This window comes from Crocodylus siamensis, chromosome 4, assembly GCF_052110815.1.
Source record: "Crocodylus siamensis isolate JL-2025a chromosome 4, ASM5211081v1, whole genome shotgun sequence".
Lineage (NCBI taxonomy): Eukaryota > Metazoa > Chordata > Crocodylia > Crocodylidae > Crocodylus > Crocodylus siamensis.
The window spans coordinates 134,539,799-134,567,398 of record NC_143398.1 but is presented as its reverse complement, the minus strand read 5'-3'; the positions used below and the strand labels follow the sequence as shown (position 1 = coordinate 134,567,398).

The following is a 27,600-nucleotide window of genomic DNA, read 5'->3' as shown; positions in this document are numbered from 1 at the left end:
ACGAAAAGAGGGGCTCTGATTCTTCCAGTTAAATAAATCTGAAGTGCTAAATGGGGTGTAGACAAAAGTTGCATTGCCTCCTTCCCCAATAACCTCTCGCATTGGGCAGTTCAGCACCGGCTGTGACTCTACAGGCTTGCGCAAATAATAACCCTTATTCCCTGATTCAGGTGGGGCACTTGGCTGAGGCTCACGCTCTAAATCATTAGGTATGCTTTGATACGTCGGTGGTGGTCTCCCTAAGGGAGGGGGCGGTGGTGCAGAGGGACTGGATCCCGAGGAGGCGTCTGACTCATCTTCGCTACCTGACAGGGCAACCGGAGCGCGGGTCCGATGCTCAGCCAATTCAGAATCTCCCCCCTCATCAGACTCAGGGAGTACAGGCGGTCCCTCTCGAGTCTTTTCCTTAACAACCATCACATGAGACTTTACTAAGTAATTCTTAATCCAAGGTGGCTGATTTTGAACCACCCACAACCAACAATCAATATAAAGAAACTGATTCCAATACCCGTTCTGCATAACAATTTCATGGATAGCTATCACTTCTTTTAGCACAAAGGATCCTTTTGGGGTCCAGTGGACCCCAAATGTTGGCCACTCGAGTTGACAAAACTTAATTAAATCACCTTTTTTCATTTTTACTCCGTAATCGGCCGGCTTTGCAAATTTATTAAAATGACGTAATAAGAATCTTAGAGGGGTATCAGGGTTTTCTACACGAGAGCGGCTCGTACCCATTTTGCCCACAAGAGTGCGCCCAAGGCACACCAAATACCAAAAGATCCCTATAACAGAGGGTTTACTGAAAGCCGAGGCCAAACAAAAAATTCCCCAGCAATCATGCACGCCCCCCGCTCTGGATCCAGAACCAAATTGGGCAAAGGGAATTCGTATACTCACTCAGATACCCCAGAGATCTCGATCCAAATACCAAGGTGTGTCTAGCCTCTCCAGAAACTGAGAATTTTGCACGGGATCCTTTTAACTTCCCGAATATCCCGACTTGCGCCTCAAATTCCAGGGGCGAGCCCAAAAAGTCGGCTCGGTGCGCACTCCCCCTGGTACCGGAGGTGCTCCGCCGCTGGATTTCAGGGTCGTCCACGAGAAGGTCCCATCTGGGTCGCCAAATTTGTTGCAGAAATTGCTATGGTTCGTTTCTCGGGAGGCGAAGAACTCTGTCACAGACACACTCCATTAGTAACACAAAAGGTATATATTTGCAAATAGGGTTGGAGCGGAAACAAAGGATCACTCCAACCGCTGAGGACAACTCTCAGCTGGCTTTTATCCCCTCTCTCCTGAGCACGTGTGCGGAAGCAGGAACTCTTACGTCTCATTTCCGGTTCATACAAACATATATGAAATGACGTCACGTCATCCGTCGCATGTGCATTATAATTAACTACTTAAGTATGCGGGGCGGATAGGCTTATATGCATTAGCTAATTGCGCCTGCTCAGAAAGTACTTTAGGTTACAAAAAGTTCAAACGTTTTCTGCCTCAAGGCCAGGACCATTGAAAGTTGCAATTTACTCTTATCTGCATGAGAACACTAAGGACTATATGCTTTACTGTAACAAAGAGATAGTAAATTTGCAGAACAAAGAGGGAGTGATACCTTAATACAAAGAGCCCTTAGTAGCTTCTCCTCCAACCTCCCCTCTCCCACCAGGGAGAACTGACAGCTGTGCTGTTCTAACAACACTATTGATAATGCATTTTTCAATAATATTTCTAACATGGTGACAGGGGATGAGGAGAAGTAGTATTGATGCTTTATTCAGTAGTAAAATGAACCCTTTCCCAATCTGGTCTTTACAGTTGATCAGGCAACATCTACCCTATAAAGATGAAAAATCCCCCTTCCTCCCAACAGGCACTTTTTAAAACCTGTATCTGTAGAACACTTTTTAAAACCTATTTCTGTAGAACATGTCCCCGGTACAATATTTCACAATCCACAAAGCTGCACATGCATTTACAATCAGTTATGTATTATAAATGTAACTCTTGATCTTGGGTCACTATGGGATAATTTGAATTGGCTGAGTATCAGTCTACAGCTTTTCCCTGCCCACCATGAAAAATGCATGTCTTCATCTTTGCAAATATGGTATAGAGTGCAGTAGGCTAGGACTGGATGTATAGATTGCAATTTTTTTCATCCCAACTATTTAAAGACATGCCACTTTGCCTTCAGCATTCTGCAACCAATAGCAATGCAATTGAATTGTCTGTGTGGCTCCATGCTTTCTAGGGGAAGTTGTATGAATCATGGTTCCAGGACTTTCCCAAAATAGTGGTGGACACCTTTAGTAGCACTATTAGTAGCAACGCAATCAGGAGGGAATAACTTTGCAGCTTGTCTAAGTATGTAAATGCCAGAAATCTTTTGAACACCTTGTGTCATGCATCTTTCCAGTTCCGCCTATGAAGGGATTCATCAATCTTGCCCTATAGTCTACTAAGCCTCACAGAATCGGGGAACAGTAATGTTGTATTTGGTTTCTTCTGGTAGGATGATGTCATCACTGACCCCAGCACAGTCTGGGGATCCTGTTCTCCAGAAGTTAGCTGCTACTTTAGGTGCATTCTGTCTGCTTACACCCAGTGCATAAAGAACTTTCATTCTTCCAACAGTTAGTTCACTAATATCAAGCTAGTTAGCCATGGCCCTGTAACAGCTCAGGGTAGACAGCTTCTAGACAGCATCAGCAGTTTTCTTCTCTAACAGTTTGGCTAAGTACAGATGATCAAAAAGCCTGAAGCTGAATTGATTCAATCTTCACAGGTTAGTCTACGCTGTGTAGATTGGACCAATAAGTCGGTGATTAGACATTTCACTTTTTATTCTGGAAATGCAGCCACATGCCTGCAGTGGCCTGGCCCAGAAGCCAAGGGGTGCTAAAGCATGCCTCCCTGCTCTGTTGGAGCAGATAGTCTTGGCTAAGGCTAGCCCACCCACCCTGGGAAGGGCAGTTTGTAGAAGAGATGCAAAGCATCCTGGAATGCTGGGGGACTGAGTTAACTTGGATCTGGAGGAGATCTGGGACAGAAGTTCAATAAATCAATTTAGCCTAAATCAGTTAAGTCTGATACTACATCCATTCACATTTATTTTAAGCTGGTTTCAGCCACTTCAAAAGTGGTTTATGTGCACCAAACTTCTGTTGTGTTACAGATCTGAACCAGTTGCTGATCACTGACACCATCAGCTTGTGTAATTTCTGTCCTGAGTCTTTAGGTTCCCTCCATCATATGCTTTAGTACTGAAGGGCCAGAACAGTCATTCTCATTAGACTCAAGGCACTCCTTAGAAAATGTCAGACATTAACTTCTGCTTGTTTTCTGACCACAAACTAATACTAGAGCAATTACCCTGTTGCAAAGAACTTGGACTGCAACAGGTCAGAATGTTTTAACACTCTGGATTCCTGTTTGGGTGTATCTTATGAATTGTGTAGGTCAACCAGCCTCCGGGGGTACACGGCAGTGGCACGGAAAAGTGGGGGCACTTCCAGCTTTGCTGCCGGCACTTCTGGTTTTGCCACTGCATAGGGCTCCCCCTGTTTGTTGATTTGACTGCTGGGGGGACCCCTCTTCCCCCCACTTGTCGACTGGCTATGGGATTTCCTGAGGGGGAACCCGTCTTCCCCCCTACTTCTTGACTGGCCAAAAAAGGTTGAAAACCACTGGTATAGGTGCTTCCATGCCTAATGGTGGTACTAATATTATTTGCCTTGAAGTTGGAAGCTGTATGGTAGATCAGGGCTGCTCAGTTTGAGAGGGAGTGGCAGCTGGGCAAGAGACCAAATTGGAAAGCCCTCTTAGACAATGGCTAGGGAGAGACATTACATACAGACTGGTTTAGGTGATCAGAAACTGATTTAAATCTGTACCAGAACAGATATTCAGTGAACATAAACTAGTTTGAAAATGGCTGAAACCAGTTTGAGATAAACTTGGTTGAATGTAGTAGTATTACACTTAACTGATTTGGGTCAAACTATCCTGGCATGCTCTCTGGGCTGGGTGGGCCTCTGCCCCATAGCAGGGCTGGCCCCTCCCCTCTGCTTCCTGGCTGGAGCTCCAGCAGAGACTTGCAGGTACAGTAACATCTGCCTGGCTTCCCCCTGCCCATGCCCCTGCCCCATCCCTCTCCCTCACCACTCGCTGCTCCAAACAGAGATCCCTGTGAAAGAATCCCATTCCAGCCTCCTTGCTCTTCACTATGGGTTGCCTATTCCTCTCTCTTTCTCTTGGGCGTCTGTCAGCTTGGTTGCCCCAGGTTACTGAGTACGTGACTGATCTCAGGTATGTGGGTGTGGATTTAATCTTTCTATTGTTTGGAACTCTGACCTTATGACATGGGGAAAGGGCTTAAGCTCCTGCCACTAGGTAACTGTGATTGTTTTTAAAATTGATTGACTGGCATCAGATGACACCTGCCCCTGAATGGGTACAGATGGTGAGGTCAGAAGGGCTATTTACCAAATTGGAAAGCCCTCTTAGACAATGGCTAGGGAGAGACATTACATACAGACTGGTTTAGGTGATCAGAAACTGATTTAAATCTGTACCAGAACAGATATTCAGTGAACATAAACTAGTTTGAAAATGGCTGAAACCAAATGTGGAAGTGAATAACTTACCAGAAACTTAACTAGGAACATAGTTTAATGTACTCTCATCACATATCAAAGGGCTACCAAGCCACTCTGTTTGCTCAGGGTTATTCTTTTGTTACTTCTCTGACTTGTACCCCTCCCTGTGCTCACCCTCTCTATCCAGTAGATTTCTCTGTTATAGTCAGCTGTGTTATACATGCTTGAGTGGGATTGGACAGGCCTTCTTGCTCCCTTTTACTTGGCTGACTAAGGGAGGCTACTTTCTATTCTTCAGGCTATAAGAAGCACCCAGATGTATCCTGCTGGGGTTAAGCAACCCCTAGGTATACGGGGCCTGTGTATCCCAGGTGGCATGCAGGGTCCAGACAAAGACCTGAGTCCGGGCAGTGGCAGCTTGTGGGTATGCTCCAGGAAGGGGGTTGGCCAGAACCCCCCGGGGAGGCATTCAGAGTTTGTTTTTTGACTGGGTGCAGTGAGGCGGGTGGCTCAGTGCAGGAGCGCCCCCTACTGGCCTGCCACAATCCCCCACTCCCTCCCACAGCACAGGCTGTAGCCAGCATGTGGTAAGCTAGCTAATGGTGAGAAGTGTCAATGTAAGGCAGACAGGACAGTGTCTGCTTAGGCTTTTTGGAGCTAATTAACTGGTAGCGGTAATGTCCCTCCTTGGAATGTTTCCATGGAAAAAAATGTTTAAGAAGAGTTTGAACTAAAAGAGAGGCTTTGTTTTCTGATGGGGTGCTAAATGGCAATAACAAAGCTGATAAATGCTCTGTTATTTGGGGGGATTCTCCTGGCATATGTCATTTAAAATATTGTTCCTACTATGAGGCTCACTTGCTTTCACCTTTCTCATAACTTCTTCCATATGCAAGTCAAGGGGAACAGATATTATGGAATTTTCCATAACTGATACTTAACTTTGAGTCAATACTTCTTTCACATTTTTCTTTTTTGTGTAGTCACATCCAGCTATGGTTCCCAGTGCTACTAGTGTTTATCTATTACCTTTCCAGCTATTTAGAATTGTTCTTTAAATCTTGTATAACTTGTATCAGAAAGGTCTATTTCTTCTCTTGTTTCATTTGCATTGCCAGGTGTGTATTAGGGCTGTGCAAAATTTCGGTCACTGATTTGATTTGGTGGAGATTCAGCCTGAATTGTTGGCTGAATCTATGAACCTGAATTGAATCAGGAGACCCTTTAATATTTCTGAATTGAATCAGAACCCTCTGAATAGATTTGGAAAGATATTACAATTCAGTCATAGACACAGCTTTAAATGCTTTTTCTATATACCCTGAGGTACCAGGTGCAGCTCATGAATGCTGTGATGGTGGAGTGGATGGAGCATCGCACAGGAGTGCAGGGGGGTCCCCAGCATGCTCGGCAGCAGACCTGGAAGCAGATCAGAAGTACTTCTGGTCCACTTACAGGTCTGCCGAGGAGCGTGTGTGGAGGCCCTCCTGCACCCCTCTGGCTCAGTGACTGGTGCTTCCTGGGCCTGGGAAGGGCACCTGGGGTCTTCCCATGGTCGATTGCCAAGCTGGGGGGGGGTGCAGGGTGGCCCACCAGCATGCTCAGCAGCAGTCCTAGAAGTGGACCAGAACGACTTCCAGATTCACCGCCAAGCATGCCCCACCCTCATGATTCTGTGGGACACTCCATCTATCCCACCATGAGCTGCACATGGTACTTTGAGGTATGTAGAAAAAACATTTAAAGCAGTGTCTACAGCCAAATAGCTGATTCTCTGAATCAGCATCGAATCTTCAGAGTTGGATTCGGCTAAATTGAATCAGGATAGTGTTCTGAATCAACGAATCAAATCACTGTCCCCGATTTCAGGCTGAATCTGAATCAAATTTGGCCCATTTCACACACCCCTAATGTGCATCTATTTTTCTAGTGAAGTTGGGTCTAACTGACTGCCAACAGGGAGACAATGAAACCTGCCACTTGTGTTTTAGGGCAAGTCTGTATTACCTTGGTGCCACACCCAGGAGTCCTGCCATGAAACATGCCCTACCTACTTATTTCTGGTCTGCTTTCCTCAAATCCAGAAATGAGGCAGCATAGACAATTAGAGCATGGTCCTGAGTGCATGCATAACTCTGCTCATAGGTGCTCTGTCCTAATAGAGCACAGCTGGGGCTGCTCAAACACAGCTCCATTACCTCATTTCTGAGTTTTGGCATGCTTATAGCACAAGAGTGAGTGGGTGCAGCCTCATTTAATATAGTGCTTCTGAGTAGTGCATGGAGCTGTTGTAGACATACCCTTAGCAACGTGGTGTTGTCATCAGGTTTTGCTTTTGACTTCCTGATTTTAATTTTTTGTATCTAATTTCTTCCAATCTGAATGTGCTTTCTATAAAATCCTTACCATCCAGTTTTGCTTTTTAAAGTTTGTGGAAAACCCTTTCTAAAATGTTTTCCCATGTTAGTTGTTCAAAAATATTTCCTTTCTTTTATATCTATGTTGGTGATTGACAACTAAAAATTATCTTTTGTTGGAAGCTTTCCTTATGAATAAAATGAAGTCTCCCTCTTTTTAAGCACTTAATAATTTGCTGTTTAATACTTGCCCAGTCTTGTGTGTTCTGTCTGCCCTTGTCCTTGACTTCCATGCAGAGAGAACTCCTTTATTCCCCAGTGGCTCTCGGTTCCATCCACTTAATTTTTACCCCATCTTCTTTCAGGATCAAAAACACTTTGCCAAACTTTTTCTCTTGTTTAATGCATATAGATTTCACAGTGAATTTAAATCAAACAGTACAGGTTCTCTCTGCCCCCCCCCCAGCTGAAAGGTTTCTTACTCAGCTGTTTCATTTTGCTTTTTATATAGGGGATCTTAGGTTTTTATGCTTCTGAATTTGAGATTTGCTTTTGAAAATTGGATTTACTGTAGTGATTGAAACACTTTCTCTTCAGTCACTTCCTCATCCCTTAAGGGTATAAACTCACATGACAGTTTCTATTTCCTGCAGCATAATCCAGTTAAAACTCTTTACTCTTTTGCCTCTTTTCATTTTCTTTCAGCAATAAGTATTGACAGGCGATAGTATAAAAGGAGAACAGGCTTCAGTTATTATTAGCATTTTAATTTGTTTGATACTGTGATTGCAGTAATGTGAGAACAATTAATGATTTGCATATTGTGGAGTTAGCTAAAGGTCACATGGGAGAATATTTTGGCTGCCTCTGGGGAAAAAATACATCAAGGAATTTTAAAGATAGTATACCTTGGCAATAAAAAATATGCTTATTTCCAGCTACTTTTAAGGCTTTATTTGCTTCCTGTTAAATTTTTTCATGTTCCTTGCCCAATACTTTTTTAATCTGGTGACATAGAGCAAAATAAAGATGATAGCCAAGGCTGCATACATGCATTCAAATGATCTTAGAGAATTCTCCCAGGTTTGTTTTCCTGGTAGAAAAACTTACTTGGAGATACCTGGACAGGCATTTGAATGTCTGAGATCCTGAAAAGCAGAGAGCTTGCAGTATTGATGCTGAACCTCTCAGCCTACTCTGCAGGCTTCCTTTGCCCAGAGGCAGTGCACACAGCAGGCCTGTGTCTCTCCAAAGTAATGTGGGGATTGTGAAGGGAGGTGTGTGTTCTGCTTCAAGCTCAGCTGGAGCAATAGAGTCCAGCAAGCAAAGACTGTCTCAGGTTGGAGGGCCAGGAGCATAGCACCCTGGGATTCATAAGGACTGTGCTGTGGCTTCTTTCAAAAGAGAATGTGTATAGACATTTGTTCTCCCAGCAGAAACACTTTTGGGAGTAATTTAATTGGCTATTTTTCTTCCGGAGGGTGTGTCCAGATGAGTGTAGATGTGTGGTATGTGGCAGTGCATAGCTGTCTCTGGTGCCACACATGCAGGCGTTGCATGTATTGCTATTTTGCAGCATGGCAGGTGGAGGGGCAGGCAGGGGGTTTGCCATGCTCCAGCTGCCAGCCAGGCTTTCTGCTGTAGGAGTGCCACAGCTGTGGCTCCTGGAGGCCCAGGATCTCGGGTAAGGCTGGTGAAATCAGCACAATTGCTGGGTCCTAGCTTTCTCTGTCCCACCTGGGGATAACCTGCTGCATGTGTGAGTGCATGTGTTACGGGTGTTCCCTGGGGACAAGTAGCAGCAGCACAAAGTGAGTGTGTCCAGATGAACTGGAATGTGCATTTCTCCAGGGACAAGTAGCAGTGGCACAGAGTGGCTGTTTTTGCTCTGGGAGAAAAATCCTGAGCATTGGTGCACTCAGAGTTTCTCCCAGGAGAGCAGCAACTCTCCCAGAAGAAACTGAATGTCTGTGTATATGGCCTAAATTAACCATCCCAGGGAAATGAAGATTATCAGTGAAAACTGTATCTGTTGCAGGTGTCATCAGAACTCTTGGTTTCCCAAGGGTTAGCATTACTGGTGATCTCTTGACTGGTTTTATTGGATGGTAAAGGGCTTGTGAAGTTTTCTTTGGTGGGGAAAGAATTGCAATGACTGAAATGAAGAACAAAATGAATCCATTTTGAACTGTGCTAGTTAAAACCTGGTTTTGCTGTAGTTCTAGGGAATTTGCTGCTGTTAAGGCACTTCTCTCTGAGACTCTCAATTTTCAAACAACTGAAAACTTAACCCATGCGTATATATATTCCTCAATGAATGATTCTCCTCTTATCCTCTGGTTTGTAAAAATTAATGCCATAAATTTAGGGACTTTGCAGCTGTTTTCTTTTGGTGTATATAACTGAAAGGTGTTGATATGCTTTGCTTGTTGCTTATAGGCTAATATTAATTTCTTCCAACTTGAACATTCTAATATAATAATGGGGTCTGTCGGTCTGTCTTGCTTTTGAGCAACTGCACATGCATCACCGAGAGGGCTGGTGGTGATTTTGGTTCTGGGGGCTCCACCTTCTCAGGCAGGGAGCTGCTGCCACCTCAGACATGGAGATGGGAGCCCCAATGCTCCATGGGAAGAGGTAGAGGCAGGGGGAAGGGAGGAGCTGCCACTGGTGCCGCTGCCTCAAGCAGGGGAAAGCCCCGCTGCTCTGAGGGAGGAAACTGAAGTGGGCGGGTGGGGGAGAGGGAGCCTCTGCTGCTGCCATGGCCTCAGGTGGAGGGAAGTCCCACTGCTGTTTCTGCTGCTGCTTCCACTGCCTCAGGTAGAAGGAAGCCCTGCTGCTCTGCGGGAGGAGGTGGTGGAGGAAGGTGGGCATAATGGAGGGAGGAGCTGCTCCCTCCTCAGGTGGAGGGAAGGCCTTCTGCTCCATGGGAGAAGGCAGAGGGAGGTAGGTGGATGGGTGAGGGGGAAGGAGATGCCACCACCACTGCTTCCTCCTCAGATGGAGGGAATTCCTGCTGTTCCATGGGTGAAGGTGGAGGCAGGCGGGCAGGTAGTAAGGAGGAAGCTGCCACTGCTGCTGCCTAAGGTGGAGGGAAGCCCTGCTGCTCTGTGGGAGGAGGTGGGCAGGCAGGTGGATGAGGAAGCTGCCCCTGCTGCTGCCTTAGGCACAGGGAATCCCCACTGCTCCACAGGAGGTGGCAGAGGTGGGGGGAGCAGGAGGGAGGGAGCTGCCACCATCCCTGCCTTAGGCAGAGGGAAGCCCTGCTGCTGCATGGAAGGAGGTGGGCAGCTGCCGCTGCCTCTGGTGGAGGGAAGCTCTTCTGCTCTGAGGGAGGAGGTGGGTGGGCTCGGGGGAGGGAGCCACTTTGGCAGAGGCTGGAAGAGGCAGCAGTAGAGGGGCTGTTTTACATGGCTGACCCCGAAGGGTGAGTGGGGGGATTGGGGGAAAGGGGGAGACCATGTAAACACTCCTTTTAAACACTCCGTCTTTCATGATGGGCAATTGGCTAGTGCTTTCTATAAAATTCTTCTTATTAAATTCTGCTTTTTAGAGTTCAAAACTCTCCCTGTTTGAAAATATTCCCCATGTTAATATCCCAAGCATACATTTCCATTGTTTTCTTCTCCGTCTGGCTTGGGAGGTAGTTAAATAAAGATAACAATATTTTTTCTCTTTAAAATATGCACCTTTTTTTGCTGTTCATTATATCTTGCCTCCTGCATGGATAGCTGTTCTCTTTGTTGTATACAAATTGTATATAAGTCTCCATAGGAGGGGTGTTATAAAATATTAAAAATTGTTAAATGAATGGTGTACAATTTCTAAACAACTCTTCTTTCCCAATTTGAGGGTTCCTGTACTGAATGCTTTGACTACTAGAAATTTATCTTTCTACCAGAAGAGGTCACCATAGTTATTTACAAGAGACAAAAAAGGACCATTTTTAAATATTTAGTTTTTCATATGTATTGTGAAAGAAGGATAGATGACTCTTTCAACAGCACAATCAAGATTTAAATGTTGAAAAGCATAGCATAAGAAGAACAAACTCTTTCTGAAGTACAAGTTCAGTATTCTGACACAGGTGAAGAAAGCAATAGATATATTATCCTGTGCTTTAAGATACTTTGTTAATGTTATATCATCTTGAGCAATTTTTTTTTATATCCACAGTGCATTGATTCAAATTTTGTAAAAATATATTTTTTGAGTTTCAGTAATAAGTTTGTTTTTTTTTTTTTTAAAACTATAGTAGCTGAATAATTTTCCTTAAAACTTTCCATGTGTTCAGAATGTTTGGTGCTGAGATAAGTAACAAGTGCAATCATAGTGTTGCCTTCATTTCTGCCTAACTTCCACCCCCATCTGTTGTTCTTCTATTTTAATTGTAAGATTTCTGGAGCAGTGAATGCTTTTTATTCAGGATTTTGTGTCATAATGGCACAAGTTTCCTGGTCCTCAACTAAGGCCAGTGATTTTGTAATGGATAATAAAATAAACAGTAATATTTTATTTTATAGTGCAGTGGTTCAAATGACACAGAAAATGCTATGCTGGGGCAGATTAATAGTCCACCTAATCCCAAATAAAAGGCTGCAGAGGAAGATGGGAGAAACCCCTGGTTCAAAGCCAAGTTGCATCTATTAGAAACAAAACAAGCAATGGGGTCCCAGGGCTATGCTGGACCTGTCTAGCTTCTTGTCTAGGATTGATGTGTTCAAATGGAGCAGGTGCATGGGATGTTTTTGGGGGCTTCCTGCCACCATTATAGGCATCCCCCAGAGTTGGACCCTCAAGTTCATTATATGTAAATATAATACTGTATGTGATCTAGAGCTTTTCGTTGTTGATATAGCTATGGCCATGAAAGGCCAACATTTTGTTGCCCTAGAATTTGTTTTCCTGGCTAACTGCAAGATGTTGCATGCTTCTCTAATGTACAAAGTTAAAACAACCATAAAATTAAATTATATCTATATATAATTCCTAGGGAGGCATTAACCAAGGGCCAGATCATGATATATTGATTCAGACTTTAGTTTAGTTTCCACTTCAGCTAACCCCCATTCAAATCTGAGGCAATTTATGTAAAGTCCTCAAGACTTGAAAAATATTTGTAGTTGGACACGGGGGAAGTAAGGAGTGGAAAAATTGCAAACCAAGAATTCTCCCAGAGCCTCCCAAATTAAGAGGTTAAGAAACACGTAGATGAGCGTTTACACTTTTTGAAATGGATATTAATTTTGGATGGGTGCCATTAAAAAGCAAGACTACACCCTTCCCCTTCCAGCTAGTGGTGGTCCATCCAGATTGGGACTGAAGCACATTGATAGGGTAACTTTAGGTAATCTCATACTACTGCCCTTGAATCTATGGATAAATACAGGACTTTGGTTTCCAGGACATATTTAATAAATTGTTCAGATTAGCTATTTCTTTGAAGCTTGTTATTAACTTTAGTCTTCCAAGTGTCTTAAATCCCTTTTTTACATATTGAGTACTGCTATGAAGAATTGTTTCATCATTCAGGATGTGCATGCTTTTTCTCAGGACAGTGTTCAGCCTATTTAAATGTACTTCAGAATTTAACTCCAGTGGTAATGTGTCTGAACCAAATACTGGAGCTTGGAGTTGCTACTTTTCTCATTAACCTAGAGAAGATGGTGTTGTAGAGAGGGTTGATAAACTTGAGAACAAAGTGAGTGCTATTTGGCATTAGTGTAGCACTATCAAATTCTGGATAGACCAGAAGGAGGAGATCTGTTGCATACAAATACCTTTTTATTCTATTAAACTTATCAATTTTATGCAAAACAAATTAACATAAATAAAAAGTTAGTGATGTGGTGGGAGATCCAAAAAATCTGTGGACATCTTTCCTTTTGTGGGGAATATTTTTTGAGGACTGTTCTTTTTGACTGGTTTCAGATTTAACATCAATCTTGTTCATAACTGTAAGACTTGATGAGATGTGCAAGCTTTCCATGCAGGTTGATTTTTTTCATACCCTTTGAGTTGCCCTTAACTGAGCAGGTTGTTAACTTGACATTTTCAACTCTAAGGACAAGAAAACCTTGAAGACAGTTTATCAGATTAAATTTCGGACATAAGCACACGTGTGCAAACACTGGAGCCATTAAACCTCTATGCCAGATTCTGAGGCTTCATTGTTTTGTGCTGACATTCCTTGATTGAATCTTCATGAGACCTCTATTCATTTAGCCATCCCACTTCCTCCTTTTACCCAAGCACCTAAATATGCCAGTAGAAAAAGTGAAGAGAGCCTTGTGTGTGCTTTCCACCTCAAACACAGCTGCAGCTGAGAAAATACTCTCCTTTTACATGTGTGCACTTTAATCACTGTAGCTGAACTCAGTCCCTTCTGTTTCTTCTCTGATGCAGCATATCTTTAGCTGTGCTGGGGCATATTGTGAGTTCTCAGCTGTAAGTTTAATTTTTACCCATTCATTTACATAACTTACGCCCTAGGTACCTGAATTGTAAGGAATTTTACTTTTGGGCATGACGGATGTTTTAGCAGGACATTCAAAACATAGTAATGGATGAATTGATGACCAGAGCTCAAAAGGTCCCTGTTTGGTTGCCTTTCAATTGTAAACTATTAGAAATTATTTGCCCTGTGCCTTTGCCTTCCAAGCTGTCCTTATTCTTTTTTGGATCTTCTAATAAATCTTTCGTGCTAAGAAGTCTGTGAACATTTTAAGTAGTGTTGGGGTGATGCTGTAGCCATGATCATCCAGGAATTATACTAGAGGCAAGGATCTTTGTGGATGATATCTTTTGGACCAACTGTGTAGTTGGACTAAAGTTAAACAAGCTTTTGAATATACAGGGGCTTCTTCAGGTTCAATGCTTTGCGCTCAAAAATTTGTTTAACTATATCCCAGCTCTACAGTTGGTCCAAGTAAAAATATCTCCAAAATATTCCAAGACGGTGATTAAATAAGACTTCAGCATCCCAAATGAAGGAGTAAAGGGTGCATTTTATGGCTACATTAATCTATGCTATAATAACTCCTTTTATGAAATCTAAATCCCTCTTGCAAGGAGGGCTTCTTGCTCCAGGTTTCCTTGTCCTTTGACTCATGGCAAACACCCTGACAAAGTATGGCACAGCTAGTCTGTTTGTAGTACACGTTGCTTCACTTCCCCCTTGCCACAGAGCTTTAAAGGAGCAATTATAAGAAATTGCTGAAATAATGTAGGCCTCCATCCCTTAGCAGGTATATTTCAATCTGGGAAATCTTATAGCTATGCTTGTCTACATCCTGACATCTTTACTTCCATGCTGGTAAAGATTTGTTCCTGCTGATTACCAGTTTGCCAATGTGGTTGGTTGGCTTTCTAGTTGATTTAAAAAAAAAAATAAAAAAATCCAATTTTCTTGCAAGCTGTTTCCTTCCCCGCGCCCCCCCCCCCATACATGGGGAGAAGGTGGGGTGGTGGTGGGAAGTGGGTATGACATAGGAGATTTGGAATATTTTAGAGGTTGGAAATCCCTCTCAAAAATAGATGTCAGTTGTGACTACAGTTGAATTAAACCAGAGACATATCTGGCTTATTTTCTCTGATGCACCTTTCTCAGGTATTCATTTTTAATTTGTGCTGTTTTCTTAGCTTTGCACACACATTGATCCTCACTTCCCCAATGCACTTTGCCCACTTCAATGAGAACAGATTTTTAACCATCCAGAAAGTTACATTTTCCTTAGCAGAAACCAGAGGTGAATCAGATGTAATAAATAAAAGTATTCCAATGTGTGCATAGGAAGAGGATGTGGATTTTCCTTAAAATTTGAAGGTAAATTGAGTGAGGTGAATGTTGATTGATTTGACAACCTTGGAAATGGATGAATTCTTTCTATTGGGGCAAATGTACCCAGAAGCACTACATGCTTGCACAATACTGCTACCACAATATTTCTACTTCCTGATTTGGAAGGACCACCTATAGAGCTGTGATGTTTGTCCAGTTTCTAAGCCCATTTGATCTTTGGCTTTTCTGTTTAGACTGCCAACGAATGTGTTAACTGCTGTGGTTTTGGTGATGCAGTCCTCTGTCCACTAAGAAATGGATTGAGACCAGTAATTCATTTCACATTTCTGGAAGAGGGCATTTTCTTCTTCTAACAAAGACTTATTCTGTCCTTAGTTACCTCTGTGTGAACCTCATTGACTTAAATAGTGCTTCAAAGGATGTGATAGAATCTGATTTGGTGTGGAACCATACATTGTGCAACCTGTTCTGAGGACAAAGATCTTACTGATTAAACACACAACTCTTATTCAAATGTTTAGAAAACTTCCAGTAGTAACCACAAGTAAAATTCTCAAAATTACAAATCCTTTGGTTCCTCAGCTCCTATACCTAATATTTTTGTTAGTGGAAATTCTTAGTTGAACCCCACATAGCATTTTCATCAGATTATTTCCATTGAAATACTCTGTTTCTTCCAAGGTTAATAGTCTTCATAAAATTTGAGTCAGAGATGCTTATACCAAGAAGGAAGGGAAGTGTGCTTTTTGTTCCATTGGTATGGCACACTTGTTTCAGTTGTCCTAATCATTTTGCCCTTTCCATGGTGTATGCTAGAGCTATCAACTCAGTCTCATCAGTCTGCAAGCTTTTACTCTACGTCCAAGGTCAAATCTATATCACTTTCTGGCTGAACCAGGAATTACTGCTGTGAAACAAACCCTGTTTGCTTTTTCTGCCTTGTTGCTGAGTCTGGGCACATGTAGGTAGGGACCTTCTGACTTCATGGCAGAAGTGGGCTGTGTGGCAGCTCCTTCATTCTTGCAGGTCCCCCTGCACACCCCCTTCTCCCTTGCTGATTGCCTGAGGGGGCCCCAATGGTCCTGTTGTTCGTTGCTGACTGGCTGGGAGGCAAAAACAGTGCCATATTTAAAGCCACGTTTTTGCCCCCCTGTCTGTCAGGAATGAGTGGTGGGACCCGTGTCAATTGATGGGGGTGGGCCCATTGGGTAACCTGAAAGATTAAACCTGCAAGATTCACTGTAGCCCACTTCTGCCATGAATTCAGCAGGTCTCTGTACATAGGCTAGGTACAGACATTAAAAAAGTTCAAGATGGAATCAATCTAAGTTATATGGTTTTCTATAAGAGGCGTAGTTTAGATTGGTAGTGAATGGAACACACACTTCCCCTTTGTTTGAGGGAGAGGAGGGAAAATGTTTTTGCCATTTGTAAACCAGTATGCTGGATTTTTTGTTGTTGTGGGTATAGACCAGTTTGCAATCACTTGCACCAGTAAAACTGTAATGTCTGTACTTGGGCATAGTGTGAATGTTAAGTTTTACAGAGGCATCCTGGGGGTATGCCCAAACAGTGTTGGAAGGCAAGAAAGAAGTGGCTATCTTCAAAATGTTCTCCTAAGTGAGGTGCTTCTACCTCTAAATCACTAGACAGAGCTGTCATCAGAAAAGACAAAGATCTTGCCTCCTTTAAAGAACAAGTTTGCCTAATCAAAGGCATAGCATTGGTTGATTCTACTTTGACACAACATTTGGTTCACAAACTACAATGGGAGGTTGCCACACCACACATGCTTTTTGACAAAATATTTATTTCTAAATGATAAGTAATAGAATAATGATGGCCACTCTAATATGTGGTGCATGTTGAGATCAGGCAATATAAAAGTAATTTATCTGATCTAAAGCAGACCTCATGCTGAGAAGAAACCATGATCTTTCTTCCTTGCGTGTGTGTGGTGAGTTGATGGCAGTATGCATACTACCAATGTGCATGTAAGCACACACCCAAAATGGTTATAGAAACCTAAATTGCCTGATTAACCAGATTGCTTTCTATGATGAGATGACTGGCTCTGGATATAAGAAAAGCAGTGGACCTGATATACCTTGACTGTAGCAAGGTTTTTGATATGGTCTCCCACAACTTTCTTGAAAGCAAGCTAAAGAAGTATTGATCGGATGAATGGATTGTAACTTGGATAGAAAGCTGGCTGGGTCACTGGGCTCAACACAGATAGTGATCAATGACCCAATGTCTAGTTTGCAGCTGGCATCAAGTGCAGTGCCCCAGGGGTTGGTCCTGAGGCCAGTATTGTTTAATATCTTCATTAATCCTGTAGAAGATGGGATGGAGTACACCCTCAGCAAGTTTTGGATGACACCAAGCTGTGGGGAGTGGTAGATATGCTGAAGGGTAGGTCTAGGATTTAGAGTGATATAGACAAATTGGAGGATTGGGACAAAAGAGATGGCATGAGGATTAACAAGGACAAGTGCAAAGTCCTGCACTTAGGATGGAACAATCCCATGTACCAATACAGGCTTGGGACCAAGTGGCTAAGCAGCAGGTCTGCAGAAAAGGACCTGGTTGTTACAGTGGAAAATAAGCTGGGCATTGGCGACTGCTGCCTCCTGAGTCTGGGGGGGCACCAGCAGCCTATCTCTGACTGGGGAGGGGTCCTCCAGTGGACAATTGCTGACTAAACCGGAAGCGCTGCCGGTGCTTCTCAGGAGGAGCACCAGCCAGTGTTCCCCACTCCCTGGCCAGAGAGGGCCAATTTCAGGGACGACACATGCCTCCCCCCCATGCATAACCTATGAAGCTGGTTATGAGTCAACAGTGTGCTCTTGTTGCCAAGAAAGCTAACAGCATACTGGGCTGCATTAGTAGGAGCGTTGCCAGCAGATTGAGGGAAGTGATTCTTCCTCTCTATTCTGCATTGGTGAGGCAACACCCAGAGTATTGTGTCCAGTTTTGGGCCTCCTGCTACAGAAAGGATGTGGACAAGTTGGAGAGAGTCCAGCAGAGGACAATGAAAATAGTTAGGGGTCTGGGGCTCATAACTTCTGAGGAAACTAGGCTTATTTAGTCTGCAGAAGAGAAGATGGGGGGTATTTGATAGAAGCCTTTAACTACCAGAAGGGTGGGTCCAAAGAGGATGGAGATGGACTGTTCTCAGTGGTGGCATGACAGAATGAAGAACAATGGTCTCAAGTTGCAGCCAGGAAAGTTTTAAATTGGGTATTAGAAAAAACTCTCTCACTAGGAGGGTGGTGAATCACTGCAACAGGTTACCTAGAGTGGTGGTGAAATCTCTATCCTTGGAGGTTTTTAAGACTCAACTAGACAGCTTTGGCTTGGATGATCTGATTGGGGATGGTTCTGCTTTGAGCAGGGGATTGGACTAGATGACTTCCTGAGGTCCTTTCCAGCCCTAATTTTCTATGATTCTATGAAATTAAGACAGTCCTTCTGAATAAAAGACCTGACAAATTTCAATGAACTTTGGTTACTGAGTTTGTTTAAAAATTTGAGCAAATTCAGTGAGTGGGATTTACAGGGAGCTCCTGTAAATTTTTAGTTGCTTTCCTTAAACTGGTGGTTCTTTTACCCAAACCTATTCTTTCCTCCCTAGTTTTAAATTGCTACAATCTCCGCTTGATCTTGTAATTACTGCTCTGTATAGCTTCCTTTTGGTGTTCAGTGAAAATCATAATGTAGCTGTGTGTTCTTCTGTGCTTTAAGAACTCCCAAGATGCAGATTACATTTTAATTCAAACATAACTGCAAATATTTTTCAAAGCTTATTATGGGTTTGCAAATTAGATGTTTGGTAGCTTCGAGTTACTGAATGCATTTTGGAGTGGGAACCATCCAAGAAATTGTGTGCTTAGACAACCACATTGCAAACGTGGTAGAGGAAAGCAAGGGGGAAGTGAAGTTTGCCTCAGTCTACATAAATTGTAGTCTTCAAATAATCCACTTCCTTTTACATATTGGTCAAAAAATTTCCCTCTATCTTGGTGACCTAGCTGCTGGATATAAGGTAGTGTCAAATTCTTCACAGAGCATTACATTAAATATAAGTAAGCAATAATAAGCTTTAGATTGCCAAGTAAATTTTTATGATGTATTGAATTTTCTGCATACACACTAGTTAATTAATTTTCAGTTTATGATTCTTACCTTTACTTAGAAGCACATTTATTTAAAAAAAAACAAAACAACTAACAAATAATGAGCTGTTTTCCCACCCCTTGGTGTTTAACTACTTAATGAATAATTCAACAAAGTAAAATGATGTGTGCTATGACTTCTCTCAGTACACCCTGTTACAATAATGGCAGAAGGGAATGGGAAAGCACCCTTAGCTTTGAGCTTTCTGCTCAAGCAATATGGAACTCAGGGCCAGATTTCTGCCTCATTCAATTATGCTGATGAGTATTTCTCTCTACAAGTAAAAATGTTCTGGCAGTGTTCCATTTTTAATTTGCTACTAAACAAAGAAACGAATGCTTCTCTCCTATCCCGCTTCCCCTCCAATAAAAAAAAAAAAAAAAAAAAGGCAGCAAAAACCTTGTTGCGGTTATCTGTAGAAGAGATTTGAGAAGGAGGAGAGAAATTTAAGTTACAAATTGTAGTTTAACAAAATACAATATTTACAGCTTATGTTTTTCAATTCCCGCAGGAAATTGTTCTGGTTGTATTTTTTGGTGCTGAATATGTGGTGCGGCTATGGTCGGCAGGTTGCAGAAGTAAATATGTTGGCTTGAAGGGAAGAGTACGTTTTGCCAGAAAGCCAATATCAATTATTGGTAAGAGTCCTATTTTTGACACTTCTCTATTTAGTATCTAGTTTAAGGAGCAAATTTTGAGTTACTGCATGAGACCATAACAATAGACTTGAATTCTTCTGTCTGTCTTACTCTGTCATTCTCTTCAACTTGGCTAACTTGCCTGTTTGGGGCAGAGACTCTCTTTCACAATGTGTTGGTACTGTGCCCAGCTCAGTAAGCTTTGAGCTCAGTTGAGCTAGGTGGTACTATAATACTAATAAACTGTAGAACTAATACTGAATTTCATGAAAGAACATTTATAGATTTGTCTTCTGTCCTATGCATAACACTAATTGATCAGGGATAATCCTATCCATATATTGTTTCCCTGGTGGGGAGGAGAGGGAGCAGCAGTATCTGTATATTCCTGTAGAGGATAGCTAAGGTGGTGTGGGGAATTTCCTTGTGGTAGAATCTTTCCCCTTACTTTTTGGATATCTTTGGTCACTGTAACAGGGGAAGTGGTGTAGCCCCATTAAGGGCAGGATTTTTGTAGCACAGGCAACCAGCAGAGTGGAGGTTAAGGAAAAGTTCTATGGTCAAGTCAGTTGACAGGGGATTCACACAACCAGAAAGGAGCACTTCTTCAGGACTATGAGCCAGAGCAGGGAGGTAGACCTGGGAAGCAGTGGGGTGAAGAAGCCTTGCTTTGAAATGGCTGATACTGATGGTTGCCTAGCAGGGCACTTTGGGAAGACAACCTGAGGGAAGTATGATAGGCAGCCAGTGGGCTGGGTGTTTGTATTGCTGCCAAAAGGTTTACATTTGTGTTTGTATTTTAACCAGTAGTTCTGGTTGTACTAGAAATGGGTAGTTTGGAGGTCCCATTAATGCCCGAGGGTCACATGACTGCCTTGAGCCCTTCCAGGGGTCAGGATCAAGGTGTAGACAGGGTCTTGGGAGTCCAGTACTGCTCAGGAAGGGTAGAGATAGCTCAGAGGAGGTTTGAGCTTGGAGTCAGAGGACTTAGAGCCCAAGATTCGTGCAGATAGCTCAACTCAATGAGGGGCAGAGTTTAGGGCCAGGTGGCCTGGAACCTGAGTGCGGCAGAGATAAAGGTCCTGTAGGGCAAGATAAGGGTTGAAGCCTGGAAGCCAGCTCCAGATAAATGGGCCTTGGCTAAGGGACCAGCTAGAGTAGAGTAGCAGAAGCAGGGAAGGCTGAAGCCTCAACATAGAGGCCTGAGGTGGCCTGGTGGCTTTAGGGGACAAGTGTCCTAACTGAGTGATGATATATCAACATCTGTGAGGCATGGGTACGGTGCAAGGAATGGTTGGAACCATGAATTAAGCCCTTAAACCCAGGAAGATCGGGAGAGTTGAACACCTGAGGAAAAGGAGCACCTTAGGCTCATCAGTCTCTGAGGGCAGCCTCCCTTTTCATGAAGTTTCCATCAAGATGAGAAAACAAGGAAAGACCTTGAGAGATGGGGAAGAGAGAGAGCCTGGCAGGGATGTGGTGCCCTATAGGGGGCATCACAACGGTCCTTAGTCACCTAACTTTTTACATTCATCATCTTCCCCTAACCCTTATTTCTCAGGCAAGGTTTTAATATATACTAGGAAGCAGACAATGTGGATGGGAGGACATAATGGGGCAGCTGAACAGAGTTGAGGAGGGAGCAGAGGGTTAGTTCTGAGTGTATTATGTAGGAGGGAGAAGGAGGTGAAAAAAGTAACTATGCATGTGTTTTGTGGTTTGCTTGTTATACCCTTTCCTTTCCTTTGCTCCTAACCCCATTTAGTTTATAAACACTTGTTGAAGGGCATACATCTTCATATAAATTTGCATACCACCTACAGTAACAGAAATAACACCAGGGCTAAGTACAAATAGGCAAAAGGCAGAGGTTGAATTGATTCAGTCTTTGCAGGCTAGTCTAAGCTGCGAAGATTGAACCAATAAGCAAATGAACAGACATTTGCTTTGGATTCAGGAAATGTAGCCACATATCTGCACTGGCTCAAGCCAGAAGCTGGGCAAGGGGGAGGGGTGTGCTACAGCATGGCTCTCTGGCACATAGTCAGCCTGGGATGTGTGTTTGCTTCCTCTTCCTGCTGCCCCAAGGGTAGCTCTGTACTTGGGAAGGGAAGTCTAACCCCCCTCCCTGGCTCCCGACCCCAATCAAGGTTTGTCTGGGGGGCCTGTAAGCCAGCCTTCACTGCTCCAGCTAGGAAGCAGAAGGGCGGGGCCAACCCTGCTCTCTAGAATCAGCAGTTTGGACACAGGCACAGCTTTTAAATATTTTTTCTACATACCTCAAGGTATCAGGCATGGTTCATGAATGCTGTGATGCTGGGGCAGATGGAGCATCCCAGAGGACCACAGGAGGAGCCCCTGTGTGTTCAGCGGTGAACCTGGAACTTCTGGGTCTGGTGGGGAGCACGCAAGGGCCCCCCTGCATCCCTCCAGCTCAGTGATTTGTCTGTGGGGGGGACCCCAGGTGCCCCCCCAGACCCAGGAAGTAGCAGTTGTCAAGCCAGGGGGGAGGGCGTGGAGTGGGGGGGTGGTCCCCACGCTCTCTCCAGCAGACCCAGAAGTGCACGAGAAGTGCTTCTGGTCCACTTCTGGGTTTGCTGCCGAGTGCACTGGAGATTCCCACCCCCCCCCCAACGCTCCTGTGGGGTGCTCCATCCATTCCAGCATCACAGTGTTCATGAGCTGCCTGCTATCTAGAGGTATGTAAGAAAAAACATTTAAAGCTGTGTCCATATCTGAATCACTGAATTTTTCTGAATCTCTCCGAATCAATTTGGAGAGTTCCAGTTTTGATTTGTAGAGACAAATCTCCACCAAATTGGATCGGGGACCGAAGCTTCACACAGCCCTAATGCTTGTGTCCCCTCATTTTACATGGGAGATCTGGAAACTTATATTTTCAGTTCATTGGGGTTCGTCTTCCAGCTTTGGATAAGGCTGGAGAGGGAAACTGTGAGCTGAACTTGTACAGTGTTCTGTGGGATCTTTCACTACCTGTATGAATCCTGAAGTAGAATTTCAGAAATACAAGTGCTCTTAAATGTGTCTTTAAATATAATGAACAATATGGAGAGATGGCATACTGTTCTTGACTCTCCATGTGAAAGTCTGAATGCATAAAAAACCAAACAAATGAAGTGTATTAAAATGTTTGTCAAGTGGTAGGTTGCTGGTACAAGCTCTTGCTGCTTCATTTACATGCAGTGACCAGACAATTTCAAGTTGTTTTCTGTTCTTTTTTGGGAGGAAACCCAAGATCTTTCACAGTCCTTTTTTTTTCTTTTTTTGTCTGTCTTTTTTTAATTTAAACCAGAGAAAGAGACTTACTTACCCCTTGATAATAAACAGTGGTGAGGGCTCTCATCTAAGACATGGGAAATCTTGCTCTATCTATGCATGACTACTGGTCGATTCAATTGACCACATCCGTAATTCGGCTAACTTCCTTTATTAAATTCAAAGGCCAAGTAACAGTTATACTATATTAAGTGAACGTTCTAGAATATTATTTCCAATAACTATGTACATTAGATAATAAGTTCAGGATACTTATTAATGACTGTACCCACACAGTAATTACAAGCCAACTTGCAGCTAGGGTAGCATGGGAGATTCTAGCTATGCTAGTTGGCTCCAGCAGATTAGTCCATTTAGCAAAGAAACCCTTTCTCATGCTCTCTTCTATATTCCCTGTTTTTCTCATTGCATCTCCTTTTACTGAGTTCCAGAAATGGATAAGACCGGTCTTGAAACTTCCACAACTTTACTAGGAGTTCCCAAAACACAAAACTGTCTACGTTCCCTTTTTCTTTAGTTCCTAATCCCTTGGTCCCATATGTTTGCACCTTAATCTTCTTGCTCTTGTTTACATACTTTTGTCCTAAGTTGATGTTTCTGTAGTCTCGGCACCTCTCCCCCTGAAAACTCTTATCATTTCTTTTTGCTTAAACCATGAATTTCTGAAGATCTGATCCATGTTTATGTATAATAATATAGTCCACCACACTGCCACCTACTGCATAATAAATGTTTTCAGCATACAACATGATTCCCGCAAATATTAAAATGAGGGATTTTGAACCAGGTTGTGGATAAGTACTTTGCTTACCAGATACTTAACCACAGAATGCTTATTGGCTATTCATTCACAAGTGGATATCTCTGTCTCTCTTCTTGGAACTGTTCCATTTTATATAAGTAATTACATTTAAACTGGAGCAGACATTTGACCCATAACCTTCCACATCCCAGGTGAGTGCCCTGACTATTGAATCTTCCACTGGTTTAACTGGAAATTCCACTTTGGACCTGGGAAATCTTTCCATTTGAAACCAATTAGACATATTTCCACAAAGAAGTATAGATTTTGTTTTAATATATTTTTACAAGCCATTTTTTAAATTGAAAAATATAGATTTGCAGTGAGTGGGATCTTTAATGGAGCTAATCATATGTAGGGAATATGTCTGTTTTTGAATATTTGTCCTAGTAAGTCTGTGTTCTGAAGCAATTATAAAAGGAGGTAATTGACTGGAAATGGTCACATTTTTTGTTGGATCTTTTTTTGACAGAAAATGGCCTTTTGACAAAACCAAATTTTTAATGAGAAATTACATTTTCAATAACCACCCTTGAAAATTAATGTGACAACTTTACACATTGGTAAAAATGTACTTCATATTTTGTTTTAATATTCATTAGGGAAAATAAAATACATTGTTCATCTAACTCTGATTCACCTAGTTTGGAGCACTTCCTGAGTTAGAAGGTGAAGCAATATAAATGTATTGCAAAAGAGTAAGTCTTTCAAACTTTTTTCAAATTTCTGCATTCAGTATTCTGACACTGCATATTTGTAGTAGTCAGTGTTTATATAGCCACTTGAAGGATACACATACCTTAAATGCTGAGTATTGGCAAATTGTGTGTACAGGGCTGCAACATTTTTAACGTAATTCAGAATGATTAAGAGTAAATGAGGATGAGATGAGGGAAGGGTTCATGACTGTATAAGAGGTACAAATACTGTTTGTTTTGTTGAAACAGGGAATCATCAGCATAATGCCTTTTGGAAGCCTGGTTGTTTTTACCTTAACATTGAAGAAAGCAGACCATGTCAGAACCATGGTCATTAACGTAGGCTTGATAGAAGGCAACTAGACAGGAGTAGATAAAAATAAAGAACAGCTTGGGCTAACCACTGGGAAAGTGAGAAGGGAGTATAAAAAATCAAACTATTGTGATTCAGTAAGTCTACACTAATATCATATTTAAATGACTGGGTGCATTTTCACATGCTATTAGTGCACAGCAATTAATTCCAGTGCACATTGGGCTGCAGTTTATTGGTCCTAGCAGTACTGCATTTACACACATTCCCAGGACCACAGTATGCTGAGCTGGGTCAGAACAGTCCTGGGTTGTAGGGAGCCCAGGGGGTTAACTTGCCAGCCCAGGGCTGCTCCAACACAGCTCAACTTACTGTAGAGGGGCTAGCTGGGGTATGGGTTTTCTAGTGCTGGGCTAGCTGGCAGGCACTGAAGCACTCTTGTGCCCCAGCCAGCCACGTCAACATTTACATGTGTGCTACTGTGGAGTAAAAAGACAATGCAGCAGGATAATATATGTATTTACAAGTCCTATCCTGCTGTGGAGTTAACTAGTTTCCTGCAGCTTTATAGAGCCACACATGTAAATGCGAGATTTTTCTATGGAGCTAATTAGTCTACTTGGCAGTAAATATTTCATGTAGACATTAGGCTGTGCGAAACAGCACCATTTCATTTTGACTACTTTTTCGCCATTTCAGAGGGACAGTGGGAGCAGTTCCACCAGGCCCATGGACCTGAGGCTGGCAGTAGGAGGCAGGGGAGAGCCACTAGCCAGGGCTGCAGTCCAAGTGGCTTTGCCACAAGCTCTTCTTCCACCTCCTGCCACTGGGCTGAGCACCACGGGGCTAGTGGAGCTGCTTGGAGTAGAGCCCAGTGACTGGAGGCTCCACAGCCCCGTGGAGCTTGAAGATTGTCACAGTCATGGCATCCCTAAGGTCATCTGGGATTTCCTCATCATTCCAGTTCCTTAAGATGAAGGCACAGAGCCATGATGTAAGCCCCTCTCTCCCCCTGCTTGAAGATGTTGGCAGGGGTTTCATCTGTTCCAGATGCCTTGCCATTCTTCATCCGCTTGATGGTTTTCCTTATCTTATCAAGGGTTGGAAGGATTCCAAGATCATCTCTGACTAAGTATTGTGGGATGGAATTGGGAGCACTCCCATCAAAAACAGTTTTTATTGAGAAGGTCTTCAAAATGCTCCCTCCCATTTAATGTTCATTGCTCCCCTTTCCTTGATCAGCTTTCTGTCATCCTTAGGTCTCAAGGGGGTTTGTCCCTGAGTGCTTGGACTATAGATGGCTTTACTGGCACTAAACAAGCCATGCATATCATGGATGTCAGTGAGAAGTTGACTCTCCTTGGTCTTCCCACCATCTGTTCTTCACAGCATGGGTCCTCCTTTAGACCTCTGTCTTGGATTTTTGGTGATTTCAATTTATTTTGCTTGCAGTTGGCATCATTCTGCCATCCATCCATTTGGGTCAAGAGGAGGGTGCCTTTGGAGTTAACTTTTCCCAGTCCTTCCTTACTGATGTTTCTGTTGCAGAGGTTCAAGTCCCTTCTGACTCTGGCATTGAAATTTACTGAGCAGAATAAGTTCATCCTCCCTCCAGAATGTCAGAAAGGACATAGAATGTCAAAAGGTTGGCATAGAATTCCTCCTTGGTTTCATCAATGGTATCAAGAGTCGGGGCATACACACTGATGACAGTGGCATATAGGCTCTCTGCCAATTTGAGATAAAATCATGAAGTGCTTATTAATTCTGATAGGGAACTCATTAAATTGGTATACAAGTTCATTCTTAATGACAAGGTCAGCTTCATGAAATTAGTGTTCTCCTTCCTGTTTACCGTTCCAGATGAGGGTATATGTCCTTTGAGCTGCCTGTCTCCCACTTGCCAGGTCTTGCTCAGTACAACATGTCAATGTTGTGTCACCTAAGTTTGAGCCACAATTACACTGTGGTACTCTAGGCATTCATCATCAGGATTGTGCAGCATTGTGTCCTGATGTTCTAGGTCCCAAAATGGATTGTGTATCTTTGTTGATTTTGACTGATGTAAAGGTGATCCCACTGGATGCAGTTATACAGTCAGGAAAAAAGGTAGGCAGACTATATTTAAGGCACCTTTTCTAGCTCCCACCCCAAGTAGGGTGAGCAGAGTGGATTCTAAAGAGGGTTGCTCAATTGTAGTTACAGCTGCCGAATCGCACTCCTGCCTCCAAGTGCTAGACATCCTGGTTGTAACTGCTGCCTTCATGCCAGTTCTTGACTAGAAACTTCCAGGCCTGACCATCCTTCTCCCATCATCACCAGCTGGTTGCCAAAGGGCTTGAAAAAATGAGCTAAAGCGATTTTCATGGAAGATGTTTGTGCATGATTTCTTTTTATCATGGAGAAGCTACTACACATCAGCTTCCAAGTGGTTCCTCACAGTACAGGACCTTGGACCCAATGGCAAGTAGGCCAAGACAATTGAAAATCTTGTTCTACTGCAGCCTTTATCCACCTTTGCAGCCACTGAGATTCTAACATATTCTTCCACATCCTCTGCCGTTGAGGGCTTGTAGGCCCATGGTTGGGATCTGGACAGGCTTATTATAGTGGTAACCTGTACTCACCATGTTACAGCACTGTCGAAAGGATATACAGTAAAAGATTTGTTATCCGGCACCCACGGGGTATGGAGGGTGCCGGATAACAACATATACCAGATAACTGATCGGCCCAAACAGGCATCTTTGGACTATAGATGTCCCACTGCATCTGGGATGTCGCTGCCCCTCCTGCCATGTTGCTGCCCCTCCCACCACATTGCCCCCCCTTCTGTGGGCCCTGAGGGATAGGGAGGGGGGACCCGTGCAGCCTGCTATTTCCTGGGCACAGGCTGCTTTCCCCCAAG

The 27,600-nt window shown here is 43.2% G+C and overlaps 1 protein-coding gene across 1 annotated transcript in view; it reads left to right on the top strand.

Moving 5' to 3' along the window:
• LOC149866530 (potassium voltage-gated channel subfamily KQT member 1-like) overlaps positions 1 to 27,600 on the top strand; it is an 808,906-nt gene that overhangs the window by 74,811 nt on the left and 706,495 nt on the right. Inside the window, exon 3 of the mRNA XM_090043848.1 lies at positions 19,456 to 19,582. Coding sequence (XP_089899974.1) covers positions 19,456 to 19,582 — 127 coding nt within the window. The remainder of the gene's footprint in view (positions 1 to 19,455; positions 19,583 to 27,600) is intronic.